The 26303-nt window shown below is 47.8% G+C and overlaps 2 protein-coding genes across 9 annotated transcripts in view; one reads left to right on the plus strand and one right to left on the minus strand.

Annotated features, from left to right (window-relative positions):
• Positions 1–18182, minus strand: part of HACD3 (3-hydroxyacyl-CoA dehydratase 3) — a 33873-nt gene extending 15691 nt beyond the window's left edge. The window contains exons 1-4 of the mRNA XM_058155941.1: positions 17951–18182; positions 13301–13343; positions 11081–11154; positions 4119–4283 (exon numbers count right to left, since the gene is read on the minus strand). Of these exons, the coding sequence (XP_058011924.1) occupies positions 4119–4283; positions 11081–11154; positions 13301–13343; positions 17951–18031 (363 nt within the window). The 5' untranslated portion in view covers positions 18032–18182. The remainder of the gene's footprint in view (positions 1–4118; positions 4284–11080; positions 11155–13300; positions 13344–17950) is intronic.
• The window catches only part of DPP8 (dipeptidyl peptidase 8), a 47519-nt gene continuing 39339 nt past the window's right edge, over positions 18124–26303 (plus strand). Inside the window, exons 1-2 of one of the 8 annotated variants that reach the window (XM_058155935.1) lie at positions 18124–18233; positions 25691–25967. In XM_058155935.1, coding sequence (XP_058011918.1) covers positions 25706–25967 — 262 coding nt within the window. In that variant the 5' untranslated portion in view covers positions 18124–18233; positions 25691–25705. Of the gene's footprint in view, positions 18234–18278; positions 18436–19496; positions 19513–19738; positions 20336–25356; positions 25606–25690; positions 25968–26303 lie in introns of those variants that run through there. The other 7 variants (XM_058155937.1, XM_058155933.1, XM_058155936.1 and 4 more) reach the window with 7 other exon arrangements.

The following is a 26303-nucleotide window of genomic DNA, read 5'->3' on the forward strand; positions in this document are numbered from 1 at the left end:
TACGTTCCCATCCAGAAGGGATCCAGTGTTGCGGTTGATACATTATTTGTAAATAACTGGCTGCTCCTTGGTGTGCCAAATGGATTGGGACACACACAACTCAGAAAGCCTTAGAGCAGGAAAAATGCAATGTAACGCATGATTTCACTGGCCTGCCTTACCAAATCCAGCAGATGGCATGATCCATCTTCTAAAGTAAAGGTAAAGGTTCCCCTCGCACATATGTGCTAGTCATTCCCGACTCTAGGGGGCGGTGCTCATCTCCGTTTCAAAGCCGAAGAGCCAGCGCTATCCGAAGATGTCTCCGTGGTCATGTGGCCGGCATGACTCAACGCCAAAGGCGCACGGAACGCTGTTACCTTCCCACCAAAGGTGGTCCCTATTTTTCTACTTGCATTTTTTAAATGTTTTTTTTACATTTTTTCGAACTGCTAGGTTGGCAGAAGCTGGGACAGATAATGGGAGCTCACCCCATTATGCGGTGCAAGGGATTCGAACCACTGAACTGCCGACCTTTCGATCGACAAACTCAGTGTCTTAGCCACTGAGCCACCGCCAGTGGTGGGTTTCAAAATTTTTTACTACCAGTTCTGTGGGTGTGGCTTAGTGGGCATGGCATGGATTGGTGGGTGTGGCTTGGTGGGCAAGGCAGGGGAAGGATAGTGTAAAATCTCCATTCCCACCCCACTTCAGGGGAAGGTTACTGCAAAATCCCCATTTCCTCCCGATCAGCTGGGACACGGGAGGCAGAGAATAGACGGGGGTGGGGCCAGTCAGAATTTTTACTACCGGTTCTCTGAACTACTCAAAATTTCCACTACCGGTTCTCCAGAACTGGTCAGAACCTGCTGAAATCCACCTCTGCCTGCTGCGTCCCAGCTCTTAACTGGACTTTCTGATTTTTCTTTGAAGACCAGTTTTTCTTCTTATCCAAGAAGCTTCTTCAGCTCCGACTGGATGGTGGCGATAGAGATCTATCTTCAGTCAAAGCTGAAGAAGCTTCTTGGATGAGAAGCGAAACGACTTCAAAGAAAAACAAAGAAAATCCACCTGCCTCTTGAAAAAGCACCTTTTCCACTATGGAAAATCTCCACAGACATTGTGGGAGGGGGCGCTAGGTAGCAGGGCTACCTCTCCCCCTTGAAGTGAGTTTAGTCTCATCCCTGTTGAGCTCCCAGAGGTCCTGAAGACCTGGTTAGGCCACTAGGTCTGAGGAACCTGGGAGATGAGTGATCTACCAAGGTGGGTCTTGGTAGGTCACTCATCTCCCAATGAGTGATCTACCAAGTCAGGTCTTGGTAGGTCACTCCTCTTGACTATTTTTAATACCAAGACCATTGTTAAGATGATTTAAGGCAGGATTAGGGTCGCAGACTCACTAGTGGGTCACAGCTCACTACCGAGCCATGGCCTGTTCAGAACTAGGCCGTGGAAGTGGTGGGCGAGTGTGCACACATGCACAGCTCTATCTGTGCAACTGGTGGGTGCAAATGGAGCTGTGTATGTACCTGCCCGCCCCTCGTGTGGAACCATCCCCTCTCCACCTCCCTGACTCTCTCCACTGGTCCATAAAGCTGTAAAAGTTGGAGACCTTTGGTTTAAGGCAGTGGTGGGATTAGAGCCAGTTCGCACCCCTTCGGGAGAACCGGTTGTTAACTTTCTGAGCAGTTTGGCAAACTGGTTGTTGGAAGAAATCGTTAGGGCAGAGAACCGGTTGTTAAATTACTTAAATCCCACCACTGGTTTAAGGCACATGGAAGAATCCTTCTTGAAGACCATAAAATCCTTTGTTTGGTGACCATTCAAGGTTACATCAGCATTTAAAAAAGGAACTTACGACCGTTTTCACACTTACGGCCGTTGCAGCCTCTCCTTGGTCATGCGATCAAAATTCAGACACCTATTTATGATAGTGACCGTGTCCCAGGGTCATCTGATCCGGGGGTGGGTTTCTACTTACCTCTACTACCAGTTTGCATCGTGCCCGCGCGCGCCCTTCTGCACATACGCAGAAGCTTTTGTGCATGCGCAGTTCGCTTTTGATAACGTTCGGGTCAGTGGGTGGAGCCTCCCGCCAGTTTTACTACCGGTTCTATAGAACCAGTTCGAATCGGGGGCAACCCACCACTGATCCGATCCCCTTTTGTGACCTTCGACCAAGTCCACGGGGGAAGCCTGATTCACTTAACAACCGTGTTACTAATTTAACAACTGCAGTGATTCCTTTAGCAAATGAGTCGAGAAAGGTCATAAAACGAGGGAAAACTCAGTGAAATGTTTCACTTAGCCACATAAATTTTGGGCTCAATTGTGGTCTTGAGTCGAGGATTCTGAGTATCTGTATTCTGTTATTTTGAGATGCTTCCACAAATTGGAATGGTCTGGAAAGAAAAACCGAAAGCCATCTCCTCAACTACTTAAGGCATGAAGGACCTCTGTTACTTAAATACAGAGTATTTATATTTATATTTATAGTAACAGAGGTCCTTCATGCCTTAAGTAGTTAACAACTCAAATCCGCATAGATCACCTATTTTTGTTTAGGGACAGGCTGTGAGAGTGTTAACAACCATGGCAAAGAATAAAATGAGGCAAAACTCAATTAAATGTTTCACTGAGCAACAGAAATTTGGGGTTCAGCTGCGGTCGTAGGTCGAGGACTATCTCTACTTCTGTATCTCTGAGTCAGAAAAAAAGCCCCACTTTTGCTCAATTTAAACGGAAAGCTGGCAAATGGCCCAAGGCTGCTGAGAGGCCTGTTTTCTTTTCCAAATGCCAAGGATTGAAGTTCAAGGTGATAACAAGAGTTGGTTTTGTTTTTTTCCAAGCCTCCAAGCTCTCCTGGATGTTAGCCAAAAAAAATACTTTAAAAAAATATTAAAAAGCAGACACGATCTTGCAAGATTTTTGGTGATCTGGCCTGATCTCAACGGAGCACTATAACATGTCAAGGAATTTCAGAATTGTGAAATTTTACCAGCGCTTACACAAGAACACAGGTATTGCACAAGATTGGTTAATTTTGAAAGAGTCGGATTTCTTTTCTTTTTTTTTTTTTCATTCCGCTTTTTAATTTAATGCTGAGGTTCTGCGGATGCCAGCTAAGAATTACCTGGGGCAAATTCATAGGGTTACATATGATAGTTGCACTGGTTTTTAAGACTTAAGAGACATAATCCAAAGCGTTTTTTACAGGGGTGAAATGTAAAATTTGTTACTACCGGTTCTGTGGGCGTGGCTTGGTGGGGAGAGGATAATGTGACTGGGTGGGTGTGGCCAACTTTTTTTTCCCTTTTAAAAGCATTTTTTCTACAACCTCTTCGGCCGAAGAGGTTGTAAAAAAATGCTTTTAAAAGCCTCTGATTGCCAGAACCTTTTAAAAACATTTTTTCTACAACCTCTTCGGCCAAAGAGGTTGTGGAAAACATGCTTTTAAAAGCCTTTGATGATCAGGCAACTCAGCTGGGATCGCCGGAGGAGCCTTTTAAAAGCTTTTTTTTTAACAACCTTTTGGGCTGAAGAGTTTGTAGAAAAAATGCTTTTAAAGGGTTCTGACGATCCCAGCTGAACTGCGCGATCATCAGAAGCTTTTTTTTTTTACTTTTAAAAGCATTTTTTCGGCCGAAAAAAATGCTTTTAAAAGTTAAAAAAAAAAAGCCTTTGATGATTGCGCGGCTCAGCTGGGGCAGGGGGTGGGCAGGGATTTTTGCTACCAGTTCTCCGAACCACTCCCCCACCATCGCTACTGGATCAGACAATCCGGTCCGAACCAGGAGCATTTCACCTCTGGTTTTTTATTCCTGGGAAAACACCACACTTAAGGACAGGGTTTCCCAACCTTGGCAACTTTTAAGACCCATGGATTTCAGCTCCCAGAACTCCCTATTTATTAGCATCATAACTTACGACCGTAACGGAAAAGTCCCGTTACGATCGTAAGTCAAGGACTACTTGCAGAATGCTGAGTACAGCACGTGAATTACAACCGCTTGATGGGAAGGTTTGGGAAGATATGAAAGGTAGACTCTGGGCTGAAAAATTCTTTGCTTAACGTCCACTGGAGAAATCCTCTCTTCCCGACTTGCTCACCAATGGCCGTGCCAGCCACCTGCCCTCACCTTGGCCTTCAGTTCCAACTCGGCATCCGATTCGTCCAGCCATCGGTCAAAATCCGGAGCGAGAAACAGCGGCCGCTTCTCCTGCTTGGTCAGCCTCTCCCACCAGTGGCTCTCCTTCTTCTTCACCGTGATGTTCAGCTGCCTTTGGGTCACTTTACACACCGGCTGAAAGAGCAGGAGGGGCGAGAAAGCAAACACCGGTTTAAGGAAAAGGCAGGGGTGGGATTCAAAAATTTTAGCAATCTGTCCTCTGCCCGGTTGCTGGGTGGGCACCTACTCAGCCTCCTGCACCATGGAGGGGGGGGGCGTTTTCGCCCACCCCAGGCTCTAGAGGCTTTCCTCGAGCCTCCAGGAGGAGGAAAACGACCTCCCCCAGGCTCCAGACGTCCTCCGGAGGCCAGAAACGGGCCTGTTTCCGGACTTCCAGTACTTCCAGTACATCTGGTAGGCCCATTTTTCACCCTTCCCAGGCTCTGGAGGCTTTCCTCGAGCCTCTGGGAGGACAAAAACGGCCTCCCCCAGGCTCCAGAGGTCCTCCAGAGGCCGGAAACGGGACTGTTTCCGGACTTCCAGTACTTCTGATATTTCCGGTAGGCCCATTTTTCACACTCCCCAGGCTCCAGAGGCTTTCCTCGAGCCTCCAGGAGAAGGAAAACGGCTTCCCCCAGGCTCCAGACGTCCTCCGGAGGCCAGAAACGGGCCTGTTTCCGGACTTCCAGTACTTCCAGTACATCTGGTAGACCCATTTTTCACCCTTCCCAGGCTCTGAAGGCTTTCCTCGAGCCTCTGGGAGGACAAAAACGCCCCCCCCCAGGCTCCAGACGTCCTCCGGAGGCCAGAAACGGGCCTGTTTCTGGACTTCCAGTACTTCCAATACATCTGGTAGGCCCATTTTTCACTCTTCCCAGGCTCTGGAGGCTTTCCTCGAGCCTCTGGGAGGACAAAAACGGCCTCCCCCAGGCTCCAGAGGTCCTCCAGAGGCCGGAAACGGGACTGTTTCCGGACTTCCAGTACTTCTGATATTTCCGGTAGGCCCATTTTTCACACTCCCCAGGCTCCAGAGGCTTTCCTCGAGCCTCCAGGAGAAGGAAAACGGCTTCCCCCAGGCTCCAGACGTCCTCCGGAGGCCAGAAACGGGCCTGTTTCCGGACTTCCAGTACTTCCAGTACATCTGGTAGACCCATTTTTCACCCTTCCCAGGCTCTGAAGGCTTTCCTCGAGCCTCTGGGAGGACAAAAACGGCCTCCCCCAGGCTCCAGACGTCCTCCGGAGGCCAGAAACGGGCCTGTTTCTGGACTTCCAGTACTTCCAATACATCTGGTAGGCCCATTTTTCACTCTTCCCAGGCTCTGGAGGCTTTCCTCGAGCCTCTGGGAGGACAAAAACGGCCTCCCCCAGGCTCCAGAGGTCCTCCAGAGGCCAGAAACGGGACTGTTTCTGGACTTCCAGTACTTCTGATATTTCCGGTAGGCCCATTTTTCACCCTCCCCAGGCACTGGAGGCTTTCCTCGAGCCTCCAGGCGGAGGAAAACGGCCTCTCCCAGGCTCTAGAGGTCCTCCAGAGGCTGGAAACGGGCCTGTTTCCAGACTTCCAGTACTTCCGGTAGGCCCATTTTTCACCCTCCCCAGGCTCTGGAGGCTTTCCTTGAGCCTCTGTGAGGATGAAAACGGCCTCCCCCAGGCTCCAGAGGTCCTCCAGAGGCCAGAAACGGAACTGTTTCCGGACTTCCAGTACTTCTGATATTTCCGGTAGGCCCATTTTTCACCCTCCCCAGGCACTGGAGGCTTTCCTCAAGTGTCTGGGAGGGTGAAAATGGCCTTCCCCGGGCTCCAGAGGCCCATTTTTCACCCTCCCAGTGCCTCTGTGCAGGTGCTGCACTTACCAGGCATCCAAAATGGGCCGCGTAGAGACTCCTGGGAGGAAAGGGTCACGGTCAGCCAGTCCTTGGTAACTACCGGTTCAGCGAACCAGATTAAAATTAACATTCAGGTTGCCCAAACCAGTCCGAACCGGCTGAATCCCACCCCTGGGAAAAGGGGCTTTGGTGAAAATGCACATTTAAAAAAAAAAAATAGCAGGCTGTGCTTGAACACGGCAATTTGTTACTACCAGTTCTGTGGGCGTGGCTTGGTGTGTGTAGGGGGTAAGGTGACTGGGTGGGCGTGGCCAACTTTTTTTTTTTACTTTTAAAAGCATTTTTTTACAACCTCTTTGGTTGTAATACACATAGTAATAACAGTGTGAGGCTCCTGCCCTTATTGCTGACCGCACAGTCTTGCCTAGAGTGGGCAGGGCCTGAGATTTACACAATGGGCAAACTTCATAAGCCACATTCAAGAGACGCTGGAATGACCAGAATTTCTAGTCTGGGTGCCAATATGATTGAGCAATTCAGGGGAGCCCATTCTATCTGCAGAGCGGTTTGATCATTTCATCATGGCCTTCCAATGCAATTGTGGTTGTTATGTGTCTACCAGGCTTGTAACCAAAGAACCAAAGCTTCTGCAATAAAACCTAGAGCCAGTTCTGCAGGCACAAGAACCTTTGAAAAACCAGCTGGGCTTTGCAGAAATCTGATGTTTGATAAGGACTCTTGCTGCAATGTTCTATTATACAGGGGATTCCAACCTTGCAAACTTTAAGATGTATGGATTTCAATTCACAGAATTCCTTAACCATCCAACCTTGGCAAGTTTTAAGATGTGTGGACTTCAACTCCAAGAATTCCTCAGCCATCCAGCCTTGGTGACTACACTTGTGGATTTCAACTCCCAGAAATCCTCAACCATCCAACCTTGGCAAGTTTAAGATGTATGGACTAACACCAGAATTCCTCAACCATCCAACCTTGGCAAATTTAAGATATATGGACTAACTCCCAGAATTCCTCAACAATCCAACCTTGGCAAGTTTAATATGTATGGACTAACTTCCAGAATTCCTCAACCATCCAACCTTGGCCACTGTTAAGATGTGTGGACTTCAACTTCCAGAATTCCTCAGCCATCCAGCCTTGGTGACTACACTTGTGGATTTCAACTCCCAGAATTCCTCGGCCATCCAACCTTGGCAAGTTTAAGGTGTATGGACTAACTCCCAGAATTCCTCAACCATCCAACCTTGGCAAGTTTAAGATGTATGGACTAACTCCCAGAATTCCTCAACCATCCAACCTTGGCAAGTTTAAGATGTATGGACTAACTCCCAGAATTCCTTGGCCATCCAACCTTGGCGAGTTTAAGATGTATGGATTAACTCCCAGAATTCCTCAACCATCCAACCTTGGCCACTGTTAAGATGTATAGACTTCAACTCCCAGAATTCCTCAGCCAGTCATGCTGAAGAATTCTGAAAGTTGGAAGTCCACAAATCTTAAAGTGGCCAAGGTCGGACATCCCTGCTATTTCAGAAGAAAACAAGTTCTTTCTGGGACCCCAAAATACGCAGAAATACATTTTTTCCCCAAAAAGTCAGATGCAAAATATTACCCTCCTACAAGCCCCATCAGGAACAGTGGCTATGAATGACTGAGTTTAGTTATTGCTACTCTTTAAATGATTTGCTTGTATTAAATAACTTAGCTCTGTGTTTCTTAACCTCGGCAACGTTTAAGATGGATGGACTTCAACTCCCAGAATGCACGCTGGCTAAGGTATTTTGGGAGTTGAAGTCCATCCATCTTAACGTTGCTGAGGTTGAGAAACAGAGAGCTGGCTGATATCTTGCATGCCGTATCAGTTCAAGGAGGTCAACATTCATTCTGGGCTCATTCTGTGCTAATATGTAATTGTCGTCCTGCTAATGCTTAACTGGGCGAGTTAAAAACCAACTGATTTCATTCACTCAACAGGCCAAACCTGTTTAGGATTAATACAAGGTGTATTTGTGTAGGTCAGGGGGCAAAAGGCTGGCTTAGAATAGAATAGAATAGAATAGAATTCTTTATTGGCCAAATGTGATTGGACACACAAGGAATTTGCCTTTGGTGCATATGCTCCCAGTGTACGTAAAGAAAAAATAAAATAAATTTGTCAAGAATCATAAGATACAACACTTAGTGATAGAATAGAATAGAATAGAATAGAATAGAATAGAATAGAATAGAATAGAATAGAATAGAATTCTTTATTGGCCAAGTGTGATTGGACACACAAGGAATTTGCCTTTGGTGCATATGCTCTCAGTGTACGTAAAGAAAAAATAAAATAAATTTGTCAAGAATCATAAGATACAACACTTAGTGATAGAATAGAATAGAATAGAATAGAATAGAATAGAATAGAATAGAATAGAATAGAATAGAATAGAATTCTTTATTGGCCAAGTGTGATTGGACACACAAGGAATTTGTCTGTGGTGCATATGTTCTCAGTGTACGTAAAGAAAAAATAAAATAAATTTGTCAAGAATCATAAGATACAACACTTAGTGATAGAATAGAATAGAATAGAATAGAATAGAATAGAATAGAATAGAATAGAATAGAATAGAATTCTTTATTGGCCAAGAGTGATTGGACACACAAGGAATTTGCCTTTGATGCATATGCTCTCAGTGTACATAAAGCAAAAATAAAATATATTTGTCAAGAATCATAATACAACACTTAGTGATAGTCATGGGATACTAATAAACAATCAAATCATACTAGGAAACAATAAAAACAATATCAGTTGTAAAAATATAAGCAACATGGATATAGCCATAAGTGGGAAGAGATAGGTACTAGGAAGGATGAGAAGAAGAATAGTAATACAGTCTTAGTAGTTAATTTGACAGTGTTGAGGGAATTAGTTGTTTAGCAGAGTGATGGCATTTGGGGAAAAACTGTCCTTGTGTCTCGCTGTTCTGGTGTGCAGAGCCCTAGCGTTTTCTGCTTTCATGCTTTGGGGATCTCCAAGAAACCACTCTTATTGTATGAACTTGGCCTCGTGGGTTGACCTGCATAGACGCATTTACAGGTCCACAGAAATCAAGTTGCATACAGGTAGTCCTTGTCTTACAACAGTTTTTATTTTTTTTTATTTTATTTGCATTTATATCCCGCCCTTCTCCGAAGACTCAGGGCGGCTTACACTATGTCAGGCAATAGTCTTCATCCATTTGTATACTATATACAAAGTCAACTTATTGCCCCCCAACAATCTGGGTCCTCATTTTACCTACCTTATAAAGGATGGAAGGCTGAGTCAACCTTGGGCCTGGTGGGACTTGAACCTGCAATATTGCAGGCAGTTGCTGTTAATAACAGGCTGCATTAGCCTGTTGAGCCACCAGAGGCCCTTTCAATTAGTTCAATTAGTGACCACTGGAAGTTACAGCGGCACTGAAAAAAGTGACTTATAGAGCCATTTTTCACACTTAGGACCATTGTAGCATTCCCATGGTCACGTGTTTTACATTCAGATGCTTGGCAACTGACTCATATTTATGACGGTTGCAGAGTCCCAGGGTCACGTGACCCGCTTTTGCGACCTTTTGAGAAGCAAAGTCAATGGGGAAGCCGGATTCACTTAACAGCCGTGCGATTAACTTAACAAGTGCAGTGAGTCACTTATCCACGGTGGCAAGAAAGGTTGTAAATTGGGGCAAAATTCACTTAACACATGTCTCACTTAGCAACAGAAATTCTGGGCTCAATTGTGATCGTAAGTTGAGGACTACCTTTGTACGGTGGGAAAGTGATTGAATGTATTGAACTGTGCTCTAACAGCCCCAAAATAAAATGTCTGAAAAAAAGTTTTTTATTTTTTCTCTTCTTCTATACATATTGCAAATGTACATTCTCTTGTCCATACATAATCATACATATTTTTTCTGAAGAAAGCACAAAAATAAAACACTTTTAATTATGTTTGCGGTTGCTCTTCTACCCTTTCTTTCCCATCATTTCACAACAAACCTTCTTCTCCTCTTTTCCCTCCCTCCCTTCTCGCCTTTCCTACCTTCCTCCTCCTCCTCTCCTTCCTCCTTCCCCTTCCTCTCCCCCACTCCTCTCCTCTTTCCCTCCTTTCTCGCCTTCCCCCGGACTCTTCTCCCCTATCCTATCTTCCTCTCCTTCCCCTTCCTTCCATCTCTCTCTCTCCTTCACCTCCTCTATCTTACTCTCTATTCCTCTCTTCTTTCTTTCTTCTTTGTTGTGTAATATTTCCCTTGTTTGGTAACCGAGCAACTCCAATTTTCTAATATTATATACCGTATATACTCGAATATAAGCCGATCCGAGTATAAGCCGAGGTCCCCAATTTTACCCCAAATACTGGGGTAAACTGGGGACTCGAGTATAAGCCGAGGGTGGGAAATGAGGCACCTACGGTTGGGAAACCCTCCTCCCTCAGCTGAGAAGGCTGGCGGCCCCCGCCCGCCTCTCACTGCACCGGCAGGGCTTCCCGCCCGTCCGGTAAAATGTGAAAAAGAAGAAAAAAACTCGAGTATAAGCCGATATACTCGAGTATAAGCCGAGGGCTTAAAAAAAAAAACTCAGTATAAGTCAGATAGACCCGAGTATAAGCCGAGGGGACGTTTTTCAGCACAAAAAACGTGCTGAAAAACTCGGCTTATACTCGAGTATATACGGTACTTTCTTTTCAGTTTCTTTTCCATTTTACCCAATCTATCATTTCATAATTGTACATTTATATTTATAATCTTCTTTCCTTCCTCCCCCCTTCCGCCTTTTCTATTTACTCTGGCGACATCTGGATTTCTATTTCTTTTTTGTCATTTCCCTCATTTACTTTTCTATTATTAACATTGTTTATCTATCTATCGTCTTTTGTTTATATCTCTTTTCTAACCATACGTAGAATCTTTCCCATGTCTTGAAATACACTGATTCCTCTTTATCTTTTATTCTTAAAGTTAATTTATTCATTTCTGCACAAAGTCCCAAAATAAAATGTTGGGTACCTTTTAACACATTGATATTTTTTTTATCAGACAGCAAGTAATCAACTCTTACCTGAGGGTTTACTGGTTCCAAGAACTCAATCTGGAATGTGTAACTATTATCCCCTTTAGCTCCATGGCCGTGAGCTAGAAAACCAAAAATATGCATCCTATTTTTAAAATTCTGGGGAAAAAACAGTCTTTGAATTATAGCAAATCGGATCCTTCTCTAATTAGACACTAGCAGTTTCTAAGGAGACTTTCCAAATTAAATGTCAAAATGTCACATTTCTCTTGAAAAGGGGGTGACGGAACAGCCGCACCAGGAGAAAGAGAAAGAAGCATAATTTTGAGATTGTTTAGGGGAAATAATTGTTAATCATTCGGGCTTGAGCCCTTGCACGGATATAGACACAAGACAGAGAGAGAAAGAAGGAATCAATCCATCAAAATAGAGTTGGAAGGGACCTTGGAGGTCTTCTAGTCCAACCCTCCAGTGGTGAAATCTGAACTGGTTTGCTACCAGTTCCCTGGCTGCGCATGCACGCTCCGTGCAAGGAGGCTTGGGAAGGTGAGTAGAACAGTGGGGGGGGGGGATCAGCTGCGCTGCGCGGTTTAGCTTCACTAGAAAGCAGGAAAACTTGCTTCCTAGCAAAGCTAAACTGCGCAGCACAGGTGATCGTCAGATCGTAGCTTTTTTTAACTAACTTTTTTTTTTACTACCGGTTCGTCCGAACCAGTAGTTTTTATCACTATCGGTTTGCCCAAACCGGAGTGAACCGATAGCATTTCACCCCTGCAACCCTCTCTGCTCAAGCAAAAGACCTCCATACCATTTCAGATTTCAAATTCAAAAAGCCCAGGGGTTCATTTGACTTTTTCAATACTTCAAAAGCCTTCCTCCGACAGCACGAGAGGCTTTGCGAAATGCAGGAGAACAGGTTTTGCAAAAAGTATTCAAAGGCACTTTTTTCCATAGCAAATAAACATTTACATAACTGTCCTAGAGGAACGTGAGCTCCTGTTCTAAAATCCAACATCAAAAGGAGTTATGGTTATCTTAACACTGAGCAAAAAGAGGCCAGATATGAAAATTTTACGGTCTTATTTAAACGAGGTTAAGAAAGCATCTGTTTGAAAAACACCAGAACTAGGGCATTGGGAATAATAAATTGTTTGTTTCTATGATTCCAATCATGGTTATTCCTCAATTTAAGATGACTCATTTACTGACCTTTCGAACTTACGACGGCACTGAAAAAAGGGACTTATGACGGATTTTTATGCAGCATCCTATAGTCACATGACTGGCATGTATTTAGGATGGCTGCAGTGTTGCCGGATCATGGGATCCCCTTTTGAGAACTTTCGACAAGAAAAAGTGAACAGGAAAGCCAGATTCACTTAACAACCATGTTAATAACTTAACAATTGCAGCGATTCCCTGCACAACTGTGACAAGAAAGGTCTCAAAAAGAGGCTAAATTCACTTAACAACTGTCTCATCTTGCAACAGAAATTTTGGGCTCAATCATTGAGGCTGTAAATCGATGACTACCTAAGTTTATTTTGGGAACACATCCGTTATGTTTTATAAATTATCATACACGCATCAGGGGGCCTATTTTACACCTCAGGATTCAGTGGGGTTGCCCAACCCAGAACGAAATAATCTTTGAGGGAAGTGCAAGAATCAAATCGGGATCAATATATTAGTATATTGATAATATACTCCTTAGTATATGCTAAGGAGAGAAGCAACTTGGAACTAAGGAGAAATTTCCTGACAGTTAGAACAATTAATCAGTGGAACGACTTGCCTCCAGAAGTTGTGAATGCTTCAACACTGGAAGTTTTTAAGAAGATGTTGGATAACCATTTGTCAGAAGTTTCCTACCTAAGCTGGGGGTTGGACTAGAAGACCTCCAAGGTCCCTTCCAACTCTGTTATTCTATTCTATTCTATTCTATTCTATTCTATTCTATTCTATTCTATTCTATTCTATTCTATTCTATTCTATTCTATTTCATTCCATTCTATATTGTTAGGTGGTTTGGTTCTCTCTCGGTATAAATGCTATCTTAAAATCCCAGGAATCTTAAAGAAGCAAAATGAAACTTTGAGTGGATTTGCAAAGGCTGATTTTATCTTGAAAGGATCTGGCTTGTAGGGTGAAAAACTCCCTGGAAATTATTATTCTTTCTTTATCATTTATAATTTATAATGCCTTTATAATAGTCACTTTATAAATCGAAAGATACTTTCTATGATGAAACAGTGAAAAGTGGTTTACCTTTAAAATGGAGCACATTATCCGTAATGGTAATATCAGGATCCTGGGGAGGGAAAAAAGAAAGATGGTTACTTGCGTTTCAATTACAGGTAGTCCTCAACCAAAGCTATGACAAACCTCCTTGTGGGTGACCCATTTTACGACAGTCACAACTTCCAACTGTAATAAGCCCGCTCCATCACCGTTATAAATTAAAGACCACCTCTCCTTCTCTTTTTTTCAATCAATAGAGAGCTGTGCATACCGCACGGTTCTGCGTGGAATACAGCTAGTCCTCGACTTACGACCACAATTGAGGTCAAAAATTCTATTGTTAAGTGAAACATTTGCTAAGTGAGTTTTGCCCCATTTTATGACCTTTCTTGTCACCACTGTTAAGCGAATCACTGTAAGCGGTTAAGTTAAGTTGTTAAGTTAGTAGTAACACGTTTGTTAAGTGGATCTGCCTTCCCTGTTGATCTTGCTTGTCAGAAGGTTGCAAAAAGTCATCCCCTGACCTCCTGACACTGCAATTGTCATAAATATGAATCAATTGCCAAGCATCTGAATTTTGATCACATGACCTTGGGGGATGTTGCAACGGTCGTAAGTGTCGTGTCCCACTCCTCCGCTGACGGCCGGGTCAGGGAAATCCGAATCAGGCTTGCCTCTGCAGCTCTGCCCAAAGTCCTAGCAAAGTCCTCAGAGCAGGCAGGAGACCAGAAAGTGACTTCAGCAAGATAAGTTCGACTTTGCCTGACTCAGAGACTGCCAGAAAGCAGATCCTTTATATAGGCCATGGGGTGTGGCTCCATGACTCAGCACTTATCCAGGCCTGCCCCTCCCTTCCTTCTGTTGCCTCCGCCTATCAAGTCTTCTGACGCGAGGGTCACTCCAATCAGCTGTTGGTAATAAACCCTCCTCAGGCTCACATGCTGTGGAGGAGGGGGAGGGGTCTAGCTGCTCCGTTTGCCTGGGCATGGAGCCAGGGCTGGGGCCGGAGGATGCTCCCTCCTCTGCAGCCTGCTTGGGCATGGAGTCAGGGCTGGGGCCGGGAGGTGCTCCTTCTTCTGCAGTTTGTCTGGGCATGGAGCCAGGACTGGGGCCGGGAGGCATACATTCCTCCGTGTTCGGGAGCAGATAAGAAGGCCCCGGCTGCTCTGAGGACGGGCAAGACACAACAGTAAGTGTGAGAAATGGTCCCCAAGTCACTTTTTATTTTATTTTATTTATTTTATTAAATTTTTATACCGCCCTTCTCCCGAAGGACTCAGGGCGGTGTACAGCCAAAAGATAAAAACCCAATATATATACAATTAAAACAAAAAATTTAAAACAGAGCATATTACAAAATTGGCCGACATTAAAAAATTTAAAATTTAAAACCCTAAAATAATAAAACCCCCAATTAAAATTTAATAAAACTGTTAAGCCAGTCCCGCTTGAATAAATAAGTGTGTTTTCAGCTCACGGCGAAAGGTCCGAAGATCAGGCACTTGGCGTAGGCCAGGGGGAAGTTCGTTCCAGAGCGTAGGAGCTCCAACAGAGAAGGCCCTGCCCCTGGGGGCCGCCAGCCGACATTGTTTGGCGGACGGCACCCTGAGAAGACCCTAGTGCTGTTGTAACTTCCAACGGTCTCTAAGTGAACTTTTGGAAATCAACAACTACCTGTAATGACAAATGTAAAGGGGGAGACACACTGACTTCCAGGTAGGCCCACTCAGGGTCCAAAAAGTCAAGATGGCAGCCACAACCTCATGATCAACGTCCCACTCCCTTTTAACACCGGTCACCGGGGTAAAATCTACTTATTTTCCCTATCTGTTTGGAAGTGCGTGCTCCGCCCACGTGCACATCACGTGCAATTTTGGACCCTCTGCGCATGTGCAAAGCCTTCTGCGCATGCACAGAAGGTCAAAACGGAAGTAATGACGTCTGGATGGGTGGGCGGAACCTCACACTGCCGCCGCCACTGGTTCTCCGAACCACACGCCGCCACCGCTACCCGTTCAGCTGAACTGGTGTGAACCGGTAGCATTTCACCCCCACCGGTCACGCAAGAAAAAGGAAGAGTGGGTTTCCGCTGCATGTCTGTGGCTGCCATCTTAACTGTTTTCAGTCACCACTTGCCGACACCCTAAGCCTGGGGCAGCCATAAAAGGAAGGACGGTTAGGAAAAGGACTGGCTGTGCCCCAAATGTAGCAAAGTAGCAACCTTCAAAGCGATTTTCTTAAGCAGGGCTGAGCCTTTCGTTTTTTTGCCTCGGAGCTTGCAGAAGGCAGAAATCTGCCAAGGGTGGCACTCTGCACAACACTAATAACGACACAAATAATGTTATTAATCAAGGAGAATATTTGTAGCTCAGGGTTGACATGAGGGGCCCTTGGTGCTCTCTGAGCTTGGTTGTTTTCTTGCAGTGGTTTCATTTCCCAAATTAGATAACGCCATCCAGAGATGGATGGTGTTATCCTAGTAGTAGGGAGTTGGGGTTTGTGAGTGGGGAGAAGGAGGAGGAGGAAGAAGAGGAAGAGAAAGAAGAAGAAGAAGAGGAAGAAGAGGAGGAGGAGGAGGAAGGAGAAGAAGAAGAGGAGGAGGAGGAGGAGGAGGAGGAGGAGGAGGAGGAGGAGGAGGAAGAGGAAGAAGAAGAGGAAGAAGAGGAAGAGGAAGAAGAAGAAGAGGAGGAGGAGGAAGGAGAAGGAGAAGGAGAAGAAGAAGACGAGGAGGAGGAGGAGAGAGAAGGAGAAGGAGAAGGAGAAGGAGGAGAACGAGGAGGAGGAAGAAGAGGAAGAAGAAGAGAAGAAGAGGAGGAGGAAGGAGAAGAAGAGGAGGAGGAGGAGGAGGAGGAGGAGGAGGAAGAGAGAAGAAGAGGAGGAGGAGGAGGAGGAGGAGGAGGAAGAGGAAGAGGAAGAGGAAGAGGAAGAAGAAGAGGAAGAAGAAGAGGAAGAAGAAGAGGAGGAGGAGGAGGGAGAAGAAGAAGAAGAGGAGGAGGAGGAGGAGGAGGAGGAGGAGGAAGAGGAAGAAGAAGAGGTGGAGGAGGAAGGAGAAGAAGAAGAGGAGGAGGAGGAGGAGGAGGAAGAGGAAGAGGAAGAAGAAGAGGACAAGAAGAGGAGGAGAAGGAAGGAGAAGAAGAAGAAGAGGAGGAGGAGGAGGAGGAGAGGAAGAGGAAGAGGAAGAAGAAGAGAGGAGAAGGAAGGAGAAGAAGAAGAGGAGGAGGAGGAGGAGAAGAGGAAGAGGAAGAAGAAGAGGAAGAAGAGGAGGAGGAGGAGAAGAAGAGGAGGAGGAGGAGGAGGAGGAGGAGGAACTTGCTTGTTTTCTTGCAGGTGTTTCACTACCCAAACTAGGTAACATCATCAGTGCTACTAAGGAGTGATGTTAATTCCAAGGTTAACATCACACCAACAATCCAGTAAACAATATCCCAATCAAGAAACTGCCCAAAAGCCAACAGTAAGACACACACACACACACACCCCGCAACACTGACGGGACAAACCACCGGAAGATAAACTGACAGCAATCCACACTCCTCACTTGCACTGATGATGTTACCTAGTTAGGGTAATGAAATCTCTGCAAGCTCAGAGACCCCCCAAGGAACCCCTAATAATTTTATTCTTCTCTGACTGGCATTTTCCTCTGCAGCCTCTCGGAGGCTCTTGGGAACGAGAAAGCAACAAATCCAGATCTTGCAGGAAAACCTCAGAGCGATTTTCTAAGCATTTCGGATTCCCATATACTTTTTTTTTTTAAAAAGGAGGTTGTTTTTTTTTGCAAGGAATGCTTTTCAGCTGGCTGGCCTTGCTGCTTCCCTCTGAGGGTCCTTCTTGCTTTAAATCGAGGTTAGGGGTAGCGTTGAACCCTCCCAGATCCCTCTTGCCAGCATGTTTGCAAGGGTCTTGTGAATGCCTGCGATCCAAAGAGGACCAGGGCCCTCACTTAACCATCCTGCATGCATATGGTTCTCCCCATCTTCCCCTTCCTCTCTTTTTGCCATTTCTCTTCCACTACCCCCTTTCTAGCCAAACCCAAGCAGACCTCCCCCACCCCAAAGCCTAGCAGCCTTCCTGCCCAAACCCCCCAAGCAAGACCCTGGGGACAGAAGGCACATCCTCCTCCATCCCGACCTCCCCTCCCTCCGCTTCTCTTGCACCCCCAACCCAACCATTCACCCCCAGGAAGCCTAGCCTGGTTCAGGGCACCCAGGGCATCATCTATGCCCACCTGCCTGACGGGGGGATGCCATCCATGGAAAGGCCACGACCGTGCTTGCCCACGGGAGCCCCCTCCCATCCAGGAAGTCGCAGGGGCAGCACCAGGGCTTGTTATGCGTGGGAAGGTGGGCAGGGGTGGGAGCTTATGTATGCAGGATCACAAATGTGGGTCCCCCTCCCTTGGATCACGTGCATTCACCTAAGCCAGGCCGGGCAGGCACGGGGTGCTCCCCCCCACACACACTACACAGCCACCAACGGCCCGATGCCAGCGCAGCCACCAGCCTGCCGCCCCCTCCCCACGCGTGCTTGCTTCCCACGCAGGAGGCCAGGCGTGGAAGGGCAGGGCAGGGCAGGGCGGCTGGCTGGCTGGGAGAGTGGGTGCCAGTCAAGCCCCTTCCCCACCCGGGGGAAGCCCCCACCGTCCCCTCCCCCCCTTCTTCTTCTTCCCCGGCTTACCTGCACGTCGCTGAGCTCCACGCGCAGGTAGAGCTCGGGATGCCGCTGCGCCCAGTGCACCTGCGGGGTCAGGCTCGCCATCGCGCCGCTCCGAACGGCGCCGGCCGGGAGGAAGCAGCCGGGGAGGCGGCGCCAAAGGCGGGGAAGCTGAGCTGCTGCGCGCCGGAGGAGGAGGAGGAGGAGGAGGCGGAGGAAGGGAAGAAGGGAGGCCGGGCAAGTGCCCGCCCGGCGGCCGCCCCGCCGAGAGCGCCTCTCCTGCCGCGGCGGCCGCGCTTCTCGCCCAGTAAGTGCCGCTGCAGCCGGGAGGCGCCGCGCCAGGGCAGGGCAGGGCAGGGCGGGCGAGGGGCTCCAGGGGCAGCTATCCGAGCCCGGCCGGGGGTCCCGCTGGGCAGCCTCGCTGGGACTGGCAAGCAACGGGGGCGATGCCAGGCTTGGGCTCCCGAAGGCAACGCCAGGGACTCCCGAGGGGCGCTGACTAAGCGCGGGTAGGGCGGCGATGCCAGGCTTGGGCAGCCGGCAGGAGGAAGGGCAGGGCGAGGGGCTCCTGGGGGTGCTGATCAAGCCCGGCCGGGGAATCCTTGTGGGCAGCCCCGCTGGGACTGGCAAGCAACGGGGGCGATGCCAGGCTCGGGCGCTCCGGCAACAGGGAAGGCAGGGCGAGGGGCTCCCGGGGGGGGCACTGACTAAGCCCCGGTAGGGCCCCCTCCGGGCAGCGAGGCCAGGCTTGGGCAGCCGGCAGGAGGAGGCCAGAGCGAAGGGCTCCCGGGGACCACTGGGGGCACGGACTAAGCCCGGGTAGGGCAGCGATGCCAGGCTTGGGCAGCCGGCAGGAGGAAGGGCAGGGCGAGGGGTTCCCGGGGGCGCTGATCAAGCCCGGCCGGGGGGGTCGGTCCTTCTGGGCAGCCCCGCTGGGACTGGCAAGCAACGGGGGCGATGCCAGGCTCGGGCGCTCCGGTAAGAAGGAAGGCAGGGCAGGGGTTGCCGGGGGGGGGGACACTTGACTAAGCCCGGGCAGGGCCCCCTCCAGGCAGCGATGCCAGGCTTGGGCAGCCGGCAGGAGGAGGCTAGAGCGAAGAGCTCCCGGGGACCAGTGGGGCGCTGACCGAGTCCGGTAGGGCACCCCTGGGCAACGATGCCAGGCTTGGGCAGCCGGCAGGAGGAAGGACAGGGCGAGGACGGCGCGGGGATCTTTCTGGACAGCCCCGCTGGGACTGGCAAGCAATGGGGTGATGCCAGCAGGCTGGGGCCCCAGCAAGAGGGAAGGCAGGGCAAGAAACTCCCGGGGGCACTGACTAAGCCCGGTAGGGCCCCTCCGGGCAGCGAGGCCAGGCTTGGGCAGCCGGCAGGAGGAGGCCAGAGCGAAGGGGCTCCTGGGGACCACTGGGGGCACGGACTAAGCCCGGGTAGGGAAGCGATGCCAGGCTTGGGCAGCCGGCAGGAGGAAGGGCAGGGCGAGGGGTTCCCGGGGGCGCTGATCAAGCCCGGCCGGGGGGGTCGGTCCTTCTGGGCAGCCCCGCTGGGACTGGCAAGCAACGGGGGCGATGCCAGGCTCGGGCGCTCCGGTAAGAAGGAAGGCAGGGCAGGGGTTCCCGGGGGGGGGGGGACACTTGACTAAGCCCGGGCAGGGCACCCTCCAGGCAGCGATGCCAGGCTTGGGCAGCCGGCAGGAGGAGGCTAGAGCGAAGAGCTCCCGGGGACCAGTGGGGGCGCTGACCGAGTCCGGGTAGGGCACCCCCTGGGCAACGATGCCAGGCTTGGGCAGCCGGCAGGAGGAAGGACAGGGCGAGGGACGGCGCGGGGATCTTTCTGGACAGCCCCGCTGGGACTGGCAAGCAATGGGGGTGATGCCAGCAGGCTCGGGGGCCCCAGCAAGAGGGAAGGCAGGGCAAGAAACTCCCGGGGGGCAGTGGTGGGCACTGGCCCAGCCCAGATAGCCCCCACTCGGGCAGAGATACCAGGCTCGGGCACTATAGCAAGAGGGAAGGCAGGGCGAGGGGCTTCTGGGGATCAGCGGATCCCGGGCGGGGATCCTGGGCAGTCCCGCTGGAAACTGGCAGGCAACGGGAGCTCTGCCAGGCTCGGGTGCCCCCGCAGGAAGGAGGGGGTCAGAGGGAGACCCCTGGAGTGGATTGCACCCCACTCATCCCTACATGAGTTCTAGGCGGGGACCTCCTCGGGCTGCCCAGGCAGGAGCTTCCCCTGCGGCTGCGGGCACCGCTCCCAGCCTGGGCTTCCTCCGTGCCCGGCGGGGGCGGTGTGGGCAGGAGGGCAGCGGGGGGAAGGCGGCTCCGGGGCCGGGGAGCGGAAGAAGCAGTAGCCCCGGGCAGGGTCGGAAGGAAGCCGGAGCAGCAACAGCAGCAGCAACCGCGGGCGAGGTCAGGCGAGGTAGTAATGCCCTCCGCAGCAGCCGGGCAGGCAGGCGGCTCCTCTGCTCCCCGACCCGCGGTGTGGGGAGACCAGGGGTAGTGGGCGCTTGCCAGGCTGGGTGGGGACGATTGGACTTTACACACACACACCGGCCTCGTTTCTGCGCTCGCGCACCGACTTTGCAAGCGTCCCCCTCCTGCAGCTCAGGAATTTAGGGGGGGGGGGTCCCCTGGCTGCCCCCATCGGTGGATGCGTGCACGGCCGCCTCCGGCCATGCCAGTGGCTGGACAAGCTGGCACGGAGCTGCCAGTCCAGGCATGTCATCTCAACTCCCCACCTGTGCAAGTCACCTGTCCCCAGCATGAAGGGGGCTCCCTCCAGGATCTCTAAAATCCCCTATCCACATGGGAGCCTATCCTAACCCTATATCTAATCCATGGGATGGGAGGCATAGGGTATATCATAGCCCCCCTCCCTTGCCTTCCTCCCCCAAGCACTAAAGGGCTCCTGCAGGATCTCCCCACCCAGGTGTTCCAAGAGATTTGCCATTTCCATTTGGGTCTTCAAACCTGAGCATGAAAAGTCACACCAGTGGTCTCATTTTACTCGACCCCTCCCCATGTTTTCTGAACTAAAGGCAGTATAGTTCACTTACATCCACAATCGGGACCAGAATTTAGTCTGTAGTTAAATGAATTGCGCCCGATGTCACAATCTTTCTTGCCAAGGTTGTTAAGTGAATCACCGCTGTTGTTAAGCAAATTGTCATTAAGTGAATTTGGATACTCCCATTGACTTTGCTTGTGATCACGTGACCTTGGGACCCTGCATCCGTCATAAATACGTGCCGATTCCCAAGTGCCCAAATTCTGATCATGTGACCATGGGGATGTTGACACAGTCATAAATGCAAGATTTGGTCATTAGTCACTTTTTTCAATGCCGTCGTAGCTTCAAGCGGGCACTAAGCAAATGGTTGTAAATCAAGGACTACCTATATTAATCACAATGCAGCCATCAATTTGAACATAGAAAATCTATTTTGAGTTTGGATGGGGTAATTTACCCCCAGGCCCTATTAAAAGAATAACCGAACAAACCACTTAATGACTTCGTCTGTGCTTATAGTTTAAGGCATGTTATAACAACAACAACAACAACAACAACAACAACAACAATAATAATAATAACAACAGAGTTGGAAAGGACCTTGGAGGCCTTCTAGTCCAACCCCCTGCCCAGGCAGGAAACCCTACACCATCTCAGACAGATGGTTATCCAACATTTTCTTAAAAATTTCCAGTGTTGGAGCATTCACAACTTCTGCAGGCAAGTCGTTCCACTGATTAATTGTTCTAACTGTCAGGAAATTTCTCCTTAGTTCTAAGTTGCTTCTTTCCTTGATCAGTTTCCACCCATTGCTTCTTGTTCTACCCTTGTTGGTTTGGTCAACACTCATTAAATTATAACAAAGCATTAAACTTTGTAATTCAACAATATTAAACTTTGTAATTCAACAACATTAATTAATAATTAGTTAATTGTTCTCACAGTTAGGAAATTTGTCCTAGAACAAAGGAGAAATTTCCTGACGGTAAGCGCAATTAACCAATGGAACAGCTTGTCTTCACAAGTTGTGGGTGCTCCATCACTGGAGGCTTTTAAGAGATTGGACAAACATTTGTCTGAAATGGTATAAGGTTTTCTGCTCGAGCAGCGGGTTGGACTAGAAGACCTCCGAGGTCCCGTCCAATTCTATTATTCTATATTCATGTATTTGAGGGTTAGGGTTAGGCAGGGGTGAAATGTAAAATTTGTAACTACCGGTTCTGTGGGTGTGGCTTGGTGGTGGGGGGTAATGTGATCAGGTGGGCGTGGCCAACTTTTTTTTTTTTACTTTTAACTGTTCAGCCGAAGAGGTTGTAAAAAAAATGCTTTTAAAGGGTTCTGACGATCCCAGCTGAGCTGCACCATCATCAGAGGCTTTTTTTTTTACTTTTAAAAGCATTTTTTTGGCTGAAGAAAAAATGCTTATAAAAGAAAAGAAAAAAAACCTCTGATGATTGTGCGGCTCAGCTGGGCATAGGTGGGGGCAGAGATTTTTGCTACTGGTTCTCCGAACCACCCGCCGTCATCGCTATTGGATCAGGCAATCCGGTCCGAACCGGGAGCATTTCACCCCTAGGGTTCCAACCTAAACTAAGCCATTTTCTGGGATTGCTTGCACAATCTATGGGACACTCAGCAAACCCAGTGGGCTACATTCAGACAACCAGAGTGACCTATCCAATGAACACTAGCAGAGCAAAGGATGTTTGAAAAGTCAGCTTCTCCACTTGGTTGGTTGTGTTATGCCAATCCAGACATAGTTGTCAAAACTGGGCATCTCCTGAAACTTAAAACAAGATGGAGATACAAAGAATATCAATTACTATCCTGCTTCCCCCAAAATAAGACACCCCCTGATAATAAGCCCAATCGGGCTTTTGAGCGCATGACCATAAGGCCAAGCCCTCATTTCAGGATTCAGAAAAATATAAGACAGTGTCTTATTATCGTGGAAAGACAGTACGCCTTTTTCAAACCACTCGGAACATCTTCCAAACAATTTTTTTCATTTTAAGCAAAACAGTATTGGATAATTTTCTTTGCTTTTTCTCTCTTTACACATTTTTATTTTTATTTTTTATTTTTTATTTGCATTTATATCCCGCCCTTCTCCGAAGACTCAGGGCGGCTTACACTATGTTAGCAATAGTCTTCATCCTATTTGTATATTTATATACAAAGTCAACTTATTGCCCCCAACAATCTGGGTCCTCATTTTACCTACCTTATAAAGGATGGAAGGCTGAGTCAACCTTGGGCCTGGTGGGGCTTGAACCTGCAGTAATTGCAAGCAGCTGCTGTTAATAACAGACTGTCTTACCAGCCTCAGAGGCCCTTTTTAAAACATTTGCGTATTTTTAAATTTTCAATGATTTATTTCCTATCACAATCCTTACCAACTCTGGAGATAAAATATACAATGCAAAAACTAAGTACAGTAACACACTAAAACATGTAATAGGATCCAAAAAAAAACAAAGGACCAAAAACATGGAATGGATGTTTTGACTTTTTATTTCTTGCAATCACAAGACTTTTCGCAAAGGCAGCATACCAATAGGTTTGCCATAAATATATAAAGATATTTATAAATAGGCATAAATAGCAATTTGTTTAGACCCAGGCCTGTAGTAAGGAAAAATGAGACCCTTCTCACTTCATCCCACTATCCATCTTTTAATTTTTCCTTAATTATAATTCCTTTGATGGGTTTCAGCTGCCCAGAATTGATGAGAACAGTGACATACAAGTGGAATAAGAATAATACAGGTAGTCCTCCACTTACAACAGTTCATTTAGTGACCTTTCAAAGTTACAACGGCCCTGAAAAAAGTGACTTACAACCGTTTTTCACAGTTATGACTTTTGCCACATCCACCTGAACATGTGATCAAAATTCAGACGCTTGGCAACTGGTTCATACTTATTTATTTATTTATTTATTTAATTTTGTCATAACAATATACAGAAGCATAACACAAAAGATGATATAATATATAAACATATATATGAGGAGAAACAAGGTAGTATAAGCATATATATAGGGGAAGAAACAATAGGACAGGAACGGTAGGCACGTTTGTGCTCTTATGGACGCCCCTTAGAGTCCTCTTAGAAATGTGATGAGGTCAACAGTGGATAGATTTTGAATAAAGCTTTTGGGGTTATGAGAAGAGACCACAGAGTCAGGTAATGCATTCCAAGCATAGACAATTCTGTTACAGAAATCCTGTTTTCTGCAATCTAAACTGGAGCGGTTGACATGAAGTTTAAATCTGTTGGTAGCTCTTGTGTTATTGTAGTTGAAACTGAAGTAGTCATTGGCAGGAAGGACATTACAATGGATGATTCTATGAGCTAAACCCAGGTCCTGTCGAAGGCGACGAAGTTCCAAGTTTTCTAGATCCAGGATATCAAGTCTGGTGGAATAAGGTATTTTATTGGTTACGGAGGAGTGGAGAACTCTTCTCGTAAAATACCTTTGGACACGCTCAACTGTATTGATATCAGATATATGGTATGGGTTCCAGACAGGCGAGCAGTAATCCAGAATTATGACCCTTGCTCTGTCCCACGGTCACGTGGTCACCTTTTGTGACCTTCTGAGACAAGCAAAGTCAATGGGGAAGCCGGATTCACTTAACAACCATGTTATTAACTGCAGTGATTCACTTAACAACCATGGCAAAATGGGACAAAACTCACTAAGCAAATGTCTCGCTTAACAACAGAAATTTTGGGCTCAATTGTGGTCGTAAGTCGAGCACTACCTGTAATAGTAATAATGATAGGTGGATAAAAATGCCAAATCCAGACTAAACATCTGGCTGAGTGTGTGACAAACATAATAACAACCAGCTAAAGAATTGGTAACTGTGATTTACGTTGTTATGTACAAATAATAATGTGAAGAGGCCTTTAATGTTATTAAACAACATCTGCCTACCTCAGGTACTTGGGAAGGATTGGGACAAAAATACCAAATCCAGCCTAAAATCTGGCGGATTCTGACCAATCATAATAATAATACAAGGTGAGTGGTCCAGTGGTCTCGCCTCACAATCAGGAGGCTGTGAGTTTGATCCTAGGCAGAGGCAGCTATTTCTCTCTCTGGACACAATGAGAATATACCTGCTGAACAAAACTCCACACTGGCAACGGGAAGGGCATCCAGCCATTAAAACACTCTGCTACCGCCATTCAGTTACCCAGACTCCATGCCGCAAGGGATTATGGGGTCATTAAAAGAGGACGATGATGATAATAATAATAATACAAAGTGGACTAAATACCCCAGGGGCTTAGCCTGGAGCAGTGGTCTTCAAACTTAGCAGCTGTAAGACTTGTGGACTTCAACTCCCAGAATTCTCCAGCCAGCATAGCTTGCAGGAGAATTCTGGGAGTTGAAGTCCACAAGTCTTCAAGCTGCCAAGTTTGAAGATCTCTGGCCTGGAGCATGAGCACAATTCAGAAATGAAAGAAAGAGTATTTAGTGGTTGTCGGAGTTCCCAGAAGATCCCTTGTCCACCACTGAACATCCTTTCTGGAATATCCCAAAAGAACCGACGATGCTGGTAGGTCTCACCTGCCATAAAACAGCTTTCCAGTCATCTAAAGATGTTCTCCAGCTTTTTGAGCGATGCTCCAGGTTCCCTCAACCTGAGTCAGAATGGAAGGAGGTGGGTGACAGTTCTTGAAGGAAGACACAGGGTCGAGTAGGTAGGCAGTTTAGTAGAGGAGGGTTTTGATGTATTTCTTTCCCAGAGTCCAAGATGTGTGATGGCATCAGCCATGAAGACTGAGCAACCCACCCTGGAAATCTTTGAGACGGCCGAGTGCAAGGAAAATGTGGCAGCCGTTGAGGAGACGGCCACGCTGGAGCCATATTACGTGGAGAGATATTCATGGAGTCATCTGAAGAAGCTCCTGGCAGATACCAGGAAATATCACAGCTGCCTGATGGCCAAGGCGCCCCACGACTTCACATTTGTGAAGAGGAACGATCCAGAATGTCCTCATTCAGACCGGGTGTACTACCTGGGTGAGTTGACTCTGTCCAAAGGGGCAGATTATTAGGCACTGACCCAGTGGTGCAATTCAATTTTTTTTTTTACAACTGGTTCTGTGGGTGTGGCTTGATGGGCGTGGCTTGGTGGGCGTGGTAGGGGAAGGATACCGCAAAATCCCCATTCCCTCCCCACTCCTGGGACCAGCCAGAAGTGGTATTTGCCGGTTCTCCAAACTACTCAAAATTTCCGCTACCGGTTCTCCAGAACCTGCTGGATTTCACCCCTGCACTGACCTCTTTCATGGCCATGTTGGCTTGGCAGAGTGTCTACACTAACAGAGAGAAAGACTAGAGCAGTAATGGCGAACC

The sequence above is a fragment of the Ahaetulla prasina genome, chromosome 13 (genome assembly GCF_028640845.1).
Source record: "Ahaetulla prasina isolate Xishuangbanna chromosome 13, ASM2864084v1, whole genome shotgun sequence".
Classification (NCBI taxonomy): Eukaryota; Metazoa; Chordata; class Lepidosauria; order Squamata; family Colubridae; genus Ahaetulla; species Ahaetulla prasina.